Source organism: Pantherophis guttatus, chromosome 6 (genome assembly GCF_059756535.1).
Source record: "Pantherophis guttatus breed Tessera chromosome 6, ASM5975653v1, whole genome shotgun sequence".
NCBI lineage: Eukaryota > Metazoa > Chordata > Lepidosauria > Squamata > Colubridae > Pantherophis > Pantherophis guttatus.
Window position 1 is genome coordinate 69,535,035 of NC_142068.1, and position 9,821 is coordinate 69,544,855.

At 42.3% G+C, this 9,821-nt stretch overlaps 1 protein-coding gene across 1 annotated transcript; it reads left to right on the forward strand.

The window, feature by feature from the left end:
* Nucleotides 1-949: 949 nt before the first annotated feature.
* LOC117673146 (D(1) dopamine receptor-like) lies at nucleotides 950-5,315 on the forward strand. Its single transcript, XM_034430338.3, has one exon. The coding sequence runs from the start codon at nucleotides 1,524-1,526 to the stop codon at nucleotides 2,841-2,843; it is 1,320 nt and encodes a 439-aa protein (XP_034286229.1). The 5' UTR covers nucleotides 950-1,523; the 3' UTR covers nucleotides 2,844-5,315.
* Nucleotides 5,316-9,821: the final 4,506 nt, after the last annotated feature.

Below are 9,821 nucleotides of genomic sequence, written 5' to 3' on the forward strand. Positions count from 1 at the left end.
TTCAGCATCAGTTGACATTTCAATCCAGTGGGGTTTTTCTTTTCGGTTGTTTTTTTTTTTAATTGTAAGGCACTACACAGTTGTGCATTAGGCTCTCCCCCCACCCACCTTCCTCCTTATCAGAGCGGAAAGCTGCACCTGTAGAATTTCTGCCTCCCTCCCACGATGCTGTGAAGAGCCCAGTCTGAAGCTGGCTCAGGATAGGAAAGAACTCAGAATATTATTATTATTATTATTATTTTTGGCATCGGTAATTTGAGCTGGCTTATTTAGACCCAGCGAAGGGAAGGCATCTTCCCCCTTCTTTCAGTAGCGAAAAACTGGCTAGACGATCCGGGGCGAGTTACCTCCAAACGAGACGCCGGCAAGCAGCTAACCTGCTTCGTGGGCGCATCGCACCCGGGACTGGCTCCTTCCTTCTTCGCCTCACCTCCTCTGCTCGCCTCCGCGTCAAGGGAGCGACAGAGCGCCCAGATTTCGTAGCATCCCAGCGGCTCCACAGCAGCCCCGACCGCTCCAGCCGGGAAGGAGCCGGCCGTCTCCTCCAGGACCATCCAACCGGGACCGGGATCCGTGCTCGCCGCAAGGAAGGCAAGGGAAAGTTTTGGCAATGGAAGCAGAGGCAACTCAAGCAGGAGCCGCGCTGTCCACTTTGCTTCTCTCCTCGTCTTTTTCCCCCCCAGTCTGCGTTGCCTTGGACCACTCTCAAGAATGAAGGCAGCCCGTGGTAGAACTCTTCATGGGCTGGTTGGTCATTATGAAGGGTGATGGGAGAGCAGTGTGATTATCCCAGGATTTGAGGAGCTGCTGCCAGCAAAGAAGAAGGGGAGTCAACTTATTTCCCAAGGCACCAGAAGGCAAGGCAAGAAACAAGGGGTGGAAACTGATCAAGGACAGAAGCGAAGCTGGAATGGAGGAGAAACTTCCTAAGAGAAGTTTAATCGTTCTCATCGTCCGTTTCATCGTTCTCATCGTCCGTGAACTTGCCTCCAGAAATTGTGGGTGCTCCATCAATGCAGGTTTTTGAGAAGAGGCTGGACCACCATTTGTCTGAAATGGTATAGGATCTCCTGCTTGAGCCGGGAGTTGGACTACAATAGCAATAGCACTTAGACTTATATACCGCTTCACAGTGCTTTTACAGCCCTCTCTAAGCGGTTTACAGAGTCAGCATCTTGCCCCCAACAATCTGGGTCCTCACTTTACCTACCTTGGAAGGATGGAAGGCTGAGTCAACCTCAAGCCTGGCGAGATTCGATCTGCCAAATTGCAGGAAGGCAGCAGAAGTAACCTGCGGTACTGCACTCTAACCACGGCGTCATCGCGGCTCTTAGAAGACATCCAAGGTCCCTTCCAATTCTGTGATCCTGATCCTGATTCGAAGATGCTGGCGTTGCGGAACTGCTGATGAGCCTGTGCTGCCCAGGTCCCTTATAAGCCCCCGCCAAATTCAGGCTCGGGGAGGGAAAGTTTTTTTTCCAAAGAAGAAGCTGAGAAAAGGAGAAAGAGAAAGACCTTCCCTGATGGAGAATGCATCCAACCACAGCTGGGAGGTCTGGGAGCCCCAGGGCCCAGTCAGTGGCTTGAGGGTGTTGGCAGGATGCTTGCTGTCGCTGTTGGTGCTGAGCACCCTGGTGGGCAACAGTGTGGTGTGCCTGGCCGTCCTCCGGTTCCCCCATCTGCGGACCAGAGCCACCAACTGGTTTGTGCTCTCCCTGGCTTTGTCTGACCTTTGCGTAGGACTGCTGGTCATGCCCTGGAAGGCGGTCACAGAAGTTGCAGGTGGAGCGTGGCTCTTTGGCAGCCACTTCTGTGACACCTGGGTGGCCTTTGACATCATGTGCTCCACAGCTTCCATCCTCCACCTCTGCATCATCAGCCTGGATCGTTACTGGGCCATTGCCAACCCCTTCTGCTATGAGCGGCGGATGACACAGTCCCTGGCCTTCACGATGATCACGTTGGCTTGGACCCTCTCTGTCCTCATTTCCTTCATCCCTGTCCACCTCCATTGGCACACCGCCGAGGGGACCCCTGGCTTGCTTCCCTATCACTGTGACACTCGTCTCAACCGTACTTATGCCATCGCCTCCTCCTTGATCAGCTTCTACATTCCCGTCTCCATCATGATTGGGATGTACGCACAGATATTTCGCATTGCTAAGGCTCAGATCCATCGCATCTCCTCCTTGGAAAGAGCAGGTGGCCTTGGCTTGGTCAAGGGGAAGGAGCCTGTTTCTTCTCTGCGCAGCTCACTGTGCAAAGAAACCAAGTTGCTTCAAACCCTGACCATCATCTTAGGAGTTTTTGTCTGCTGCTGGATGCCGTTCTTCTTGCTCAATTGCCTGTTGCCCTTTTGTGACACAGGGTCCATGGACAGAAGCCCTGAGCAACTGACCTGCATCAACCTATCTGTCTTCAATATTTTCATGTGGCTTGGCTGGGCCAACTCCACCATCAACCCAGTGATCTATGCTTTCAATGTAGACTTCCAGCGGGCATTCAGGAGCCTGTTGGGTGGCCACCATCTTCCTTGTTGTGTTCCCAACCGTTCTGCCACCCAGAGAGTCCATCTGAGCGGTGAGTTGACCTCCTACCCCCACAGAAAAGAGGAAGATTCCCCGTTGTCATTACCCGCACATGCCATTGTAGCTTGGAATGAGCCACTCCCCTCCACAGCAAGCATCCACGAAGAGTATTACGGAAGGCTCGTATCAGAGAAAGAGATGCTTCCACCCTCTCCAAGGGCTTACAGAAGCAGTTCCAATATGCCAGTTTTGCTTCCCTTTCAGTGTGAGAGTGAGCTAATTTTGGAAACGGATGTTCTCCATGATGGAACTTAGAAACTCCCCAACCTCACCTCAGAGTGGTCCTGCTGGCCCACGTGTGCTTAGATCTAGAAACCACATGAGAACATGTTAGGACAGAAGAAGAAAATGAGAGATCGACATGCCTGATATGCTCTCTTAAGGGGCTGTTCTGAGTGATTGCTATGCAGATGTAGGCTATCTCTAGAAAGTATATGGCAACCCAACAGACTGCTGAAGTTGGACTAAGTTACTCCATGAATACAGTCAATTCCTTTCCACAGTCATCTAATTTGGTCGCCATAATCATTACTGACTTTTCTAACTATGGCTGCTTCTGGATAGCAGTTCATATGTTAGTTTGAGAGGATAAATTGTACTTTTTACAAGATGGATTTAACACACATACAGACACATACATTTCCTCTTCCCATATAATGTCAGAAGAAAGAGTTTTAACCTAGCTTTTTAACTAGTACTAGTTACAACTAGTTAACTAGTTTTAAATAGTACTGACGTACTAGTTTCCAGTAAGGAAGGTGAGTATGTGTGAATAGGTATCCCTATTTGAAATGCTACAGCTCAGGTTCAAATTTAGCACTGCAGAAAATAGGATGCTTTGCAGAATAGTTGAATTATTGTTGGTTGTGAAGTCAGCCAGATGTTTGGATTGGCCATTATGTTATGTCTATAACATGTTTATAATTGTTTTATTATAACAATTGTTTATAATCAGTTTGTGTGATCTTGTGATCTATTGTTTTTTCTGGTGGTTTTTTTTTTTTTTTTGCACAATCTGCACTTTAAATCACTTGATGATTTTTCAGTTCGAATCTTGATTTTATTAGTTCAAACAGCTGCCTAAATCAAGCCTTCACTTTCTTTTTTCATGTTCCTGTTGTAAGCCATTGCCAGATTTTATCCTTATCCACCTTCCCCTTAATCTTTTGTAGAAACTGACCACGTAATGGATTTTCCTTGCCAGCATTCTGTTTATGTATTTATTACTTTATTTCAATATTCATGTTTTGTTTCCTGTACATTCAGTAAATTCCAATTTTTAACTTGCATCAGTTCTTGTTCTTGTCTGTCTTTTACATAAATACCCAATGCATGCATTTCTTTGACAGTTTGTTTGGCTTGAAATAAATCTCAGCCTCCATTTCTGCAGAACAGGTATAATCTATCAATATTACTACGGGGATGTACATAATAAATAGTAATAATTCCTTCCTTCCTTCCTTCCTTCCTTCCTTCCTTCCTTCCTTCCTTCCTTCCTTCCTTCCTTCCTTCCTTCCTTCTTTCTTTTGTCCAAACAGACCAGTACAGCTAGTGCTCGGTTATTGTTATTACTATTATAGTATATTGCAAAGACCCTTGACCAGGATGGAGTATCTAAGGAAATAAGAAATTCCATATTAAATATTAAACTGATTAATGCAAATTTGTACTAAATTAAACCTATAACCTAATTACAAAAATTTAGATTGTATCCAAGTGGAACAATATTCAGTTCTTTCCATCTGGCCCAAAGATATGAGAAAATGTTTAAATCATGCAGATTAATTATTTATTGGGTGTAAAGAAAAAAATAGACATAGTAGTGTAGTGTAGAGATTTTGCTTGAAATGCATACTGCCAATAAATACATTAGGTATGCATGTCTTTGTTGACATAAATTTTGAAAGCTCTGTTCCATGAACTTGGCAGGATGTACAGTTGCAATTGTTTATTTTGTTTGTTTAATTTAGCAAAAAGCAGCTTTGTGTGAAGAGGACAGGTAGCTCTAGGTAAATGATATATCCATTACCACTTTGCAGCCAAGGAATTTAGCTGGTGATTAGGAGAGAATTGTTAAGACTCAAAAATATTTTACTCTATGTCTTTTATTGGATTAATGATATGTATTTTCTTCATGCATAAGAGCTTATGTGCATATTTTAATGTTCCCATCCCAACCTTTCACAGATGTACAATTTCTAAAGCTAAAATCCTTTTGCTTGTTTTTTAAATGTTAAATAATAGAAGATCAGACATGGTTTCCTTAATACATCTCTGTAGTTTCAAATATTATCAGAATATAATCACTTGGCTAATTTATTTGTGTCTATTGGAGTGACTTTGAAAATACAGTATACTGCTTGTATGCAATTTAACACTTTTGCAGTTGTGTAAGTTACTGTTGTACACTGTTGTTACTGTGCACGTCAAGTCAGTGGACTACATCAACCCCGGTGAAAATGTGATTACACAGGAAACGTAAGTATTTGTTTCTCACTTCTTTTGTTCAGCTCCCTGGCAAATAAAATCTTCTAGCAAAAATAAATTTCTTTTTGAGGACAAATCAGTTGGACATTAAAGAAGGCATTTTCAAAGCTCAGTATGGTTTTGCCCTAATTGTACCTTTTGTATTGGAATCCAGTGTAATTATATGTGCATGACAGCCTTATTATACTCCTTTTTTGGTCACAGTGACAAAATTCTAATAAACAAAAGAATCTCTACTGATTCTACATTCTGTCATATCTCTATTAAGAACCAAAGTCACATCCATATTCTTAAGTTCCTGCTGCTGTTGCTACTATCATTGCTTATGCCCACCAAAATCTTTGGGGCCAATGAGACTATAATGCTGCTTGCCATTTTGGTTTCCCCCACAATTGTGTTGGAACATCCAACAGAGCATTCCAGACCTAATTGCTGTGCATAAGGAGGTCACATGGCAGGGGAAGGATACTGCAAAATCCCCATTCCCTCCCCACTCTGGGGCCAGCCAGATGTAGTATTTGCCAGTTCTCTGAACTACTCAAAATTTCCACTACTAGTTCTCCGAACTGCTCAAAATTTCTGCTACCGGTTCTCCAGAACCTGTCAGAACCTGCTGGATTTCACCCCTGGTCCTAACCCTACTGAAGAGCACCAGGATCAGGATGGCAGGAGAAGCTCATCCAATATGCCTGGAATCATAGTCTTATAAGATGGAGCAACCAAGGAGCAAGGAAGTCTCTACACCTCAGATCTCCAAAGGTGAGCTTTGACAGTATGATTTTTGGTTTATAAAAGGATGCATGTGTGTTTAAAGTGGTGCACAAAACCTCTGCGGCTATCAGCCCTTTGAGATAAACAAGACTAGGAAAGAAAAGTTATGAATGATAATATTACTTATGGTTAGAGTAAGAGAATGCTGCAAGTGTGAATATGCTTCCCCCTCCCTGCTCTTTATCTTCATATCTGAGACACAGTCTCAAATTACATTTCTGCTCTGGACTCAAATTTCTTTTATCAGATCCTTGCCTTGAGAAGGTTGCAGCTCTTCTCAAAGTTATTCCTTCTGCCCAAGACTGCTAATCTTTAAAAAGAAATTCTTGGAGATAATCTCCATCCCTACTCAAAGGGATTAGAAAAGTTGAATTTTTTTCTCCTTGCCCATTGTGGTAGTATCACTGCATATTACCTGCAACCTCAAGACTGAAAAAAAAATAATCCCAGTCCTATCATCTTTCTGAATGACTTTGGGCCACTGGCAATTTGTCAGGTCAAAGGTCTATGGAGATTCTCACTCATCCACATCATCGTTGCTCCAAGGGAAAAGCATCTTTGGGGTTGCCATCAAATCAACACGATCCAACTATTTTCCAGAACTGTTCCTGGGGAAAACCATTGAAGAACAATGAATGGCATGTATGTTACTTCAAGCTCCTGGGTGTCAGAAGGGATATAAATCCAAAGTATAGATACATTAATTCTATTGATTTAAATTATAGGTAGTCCTTGACTTGCAACAGTTTATTTAATGAGTGTTCACAGTTACATCACTGAAAAAAGTGACTTATGACCGTTTTTTCACACTTATGACTGTAAACAAAATCCCCATGGGCATGTGATCAAAATTTGGATGCTTTCCAACTGGTTCCTATTTATGACGGTTACAGGTGTCCTGGGATCACGTGATCACAAAATCGATGGAGAAGCCAGATTCATTTAACAGTTGTTAAATGAATACTAACTTAACAACTGCAGTGATTTCATTTAACAACTGTGGCAAGAAATGTCATAAAATGGGGCAAAATTCATTTAACAACTGTTTCACTTAGCAACAGAAATGTTGGGCTGGATTGTGGTTGTAAATCAAGGACTACCTGTATGCCCACATCTTCATCCAACAGAATGATCAAGACCATTGTCAGGGTTCCAAGTAATAGACCCATAACAAGCAAAACTCTGAGGCAGGTAGATTCCTCAAAGAACAGCTTTATTGGATATATTATATTGGCACAGACCTGGTGAAAACCGACTCTAAAGGCTCCCGTGGTTTTCACCTAAATAAAAGTAAACGTTTGTCACTTTCTCAAAAGAATCAGTCACATGGTCCAATCACAGTGTGGTTTGGTTGCCTGGTGATATCACTCCGCCTTCCTCTGACCAGGTGTGAGAATGTCCTTGGTTCCCAAGAGAAAGTATTTTGCTTTGGCTACAAAATCCCAGCTATCTCAAATCCCCCCTCCCTATCCCTCAGCTCCAGTGTGGCAACACTGAAGCTGTCAAGATGGCTTTGGGCAGGTCAGCTTCAGAGTTGGTCAGACAACCATGATATAAAATAAAATTAGTGCCAGAGCTCCAAATGGCACCATATCTATTGACAACCTTCATCTCTTCTGTAATTCTTTTTCAGAGCGAATCTGTTAAGGAGAAAACAATGGGGCTGTGGTGTGGTGCCTTTTAATTAGTAGCTCTCAGGAGCCTTAACATGGAAGCGCCCAGAACCAGCTAATTTATTATCTTTTACATTTGTCAAATTCAGTGCGTGGGTAACTTCTCTTTGCATCAAGCAGATAAAGTGTCTTTAGCTCTGCATTCTTTGCAGGAGTATCTCAAGAGTGTTTTCTTTTTCAAAGCAAGGGAGCAATTTATCCAACTTGGATAAGCTGAAGCCTTATTTGATTTTTAGATCTCCAGAGATAGTTAGCAATGCTTTGAACTAAAATAGGAGCTGGCATCATAAGAAACGAAATGGTGAAATTCAACAGCGACAGCTCCTTTATTTCCTGTGGACTTTTTGCTATTGACGACATGCTATAAAAGGAGATATTCTATGTATAAACTTTGTTTTCCTAGCCCTTCAAAGTTAATGTTCATGGAAAATCTAATTGACGTGTCTGGGTTCGAGACGATTTTTTTAAATATTGCTGATATAAATAGCTTAGTTAACAGTTAAAGACCCTGGGAGTTTGGAGGTTGCATGTTTAATTTATAAGGCTCATTGCATCCAGCTAAAAAGTATTCATAAATTCTTCTTATTGGATTAAATCCTTTGATATGCCTCCCTTGATAAATTTATTTTTAACAATAGAACAGAAAGCGGTGACTCCTCTTATCTCTGCACTTCCTATATTCCTTTAAAATACTCCTGCATGGAAAATCCAGTGTCAAAATTAGAATGTGTATTGTTTGTTTGTTTGCTGGTTTACCAAATTTATATCACCCAACTCACAACAAGTGGCTCTTAGCAGCATATGGGCAATGTTGAATTTCATCTATTGTCATTCATATATATGTTGACTACAGTTGCACTGCACTATTTCCTATTCTCAGAACAATATAGATTTACAATTTAACATATGACTTAAGAGGCAGTTTCTTATGGAATAAGATTACAAAATGATTTAGACTTTTTTTTTTAAATTTGATTTATATGCCGCCCTTCTCCGGAGACTCAGGGCGGCTTACAATGCGTTAAGCAATAGCCTTCATACTTTTGTATATTTATACAAAGTCAGCTTATTACCCCCACAAACTGGGTCCTCAATTTACCTACCTTAGAAAGGATGGAAGGCTGAGTCAACCTTGAGCCTGGTGGGATTCGATCTTACTTTAATTGCAGACAGCTGGTCTTAAATTACAGAGCTCTGTCTGTTGAGCTATCCAGACTTTGAGATGAAATGCAACACAGGGAGAGGGAATCCTTGTCTTATAGCAGGGGTATCAAACTCAAGGCCCAGGGGCCAGATCCGGCCCACGAGAAGCTTAGATCTGGCCTGCGGGGCCACCCTGGAAACAGCAAAGGATTGGCCCACAGTGCCTCTGCCAGTAAAAACAAAGCTTGTGAGGGCCATGGGCAGCCCACCTGAGCTCTGTTTTAGCTGGCAGAGGGTTGCAGGAAGCCATTACAGCCAAAAATAGAGCTTGCGAGACCGTTTTCACTGTCAGGGTGCTTGGGCCATCACAGGCGTCCCTGACATGAGTAACATTGAGCTGGCCACACACATACCTTGGCCACGCCCACCCCAGCCCCCTGAAGTCAAACACAATCCTGATGCGGCCCTCAATGAAATCGAGTTTGACACTTCTGTCTTACAGAGTCTAGAGAGGAGCACGGTAGCTCTTGTGGTTAGGAAGATGGGCCAGACGTTAGCAAGCCTGCATTAGAGACCAAGTGCTGCTGTGGGACAGGGTGAGCTCTTGTCCTTTGCTCTAGCTCCTGCTGGGGACATAAAAGGAGGCTTTTGATACTTTTCCAATTTAGAATTTCCAAATCTAAGTGCAAATTTTGTAACGTTTGTTGGATTTTAACAGCGATCCCAAGTTTTGGAAAGCTTTACCATGAAACCTTTATTTTTCCATTTAAAACCATAAAAACTTTAATTTGTTTCACAATAATTTTTGAAAGAATTAGAATCGGTATGTAAGCCTCAACATTACATAACATTAAGAGTCATTATACTATCTTAAAATAGTGGTGTACTTGAAAAAGCATGCTTCCATCTGCTCCAATTGAGCCCAGAAGGAACCTCCTGTAAGTAGCCTGCTGATTCCTATGTTTATGCATATAAACTAGACATACATTAATTCATAAGTAGACCCCAAAAAAAATATAGTTGCAAAGCTATAAATCATTTGTTACGTGACATCTGTTCCTTTAACTTGTGTTGGTTAGTTTTTTTAAAAGAAAAATCCTCTCTAACAAGGGTGGGCAAAGAAAATATCTAGATGTGTAAAAGATTTTTCCATAAACCA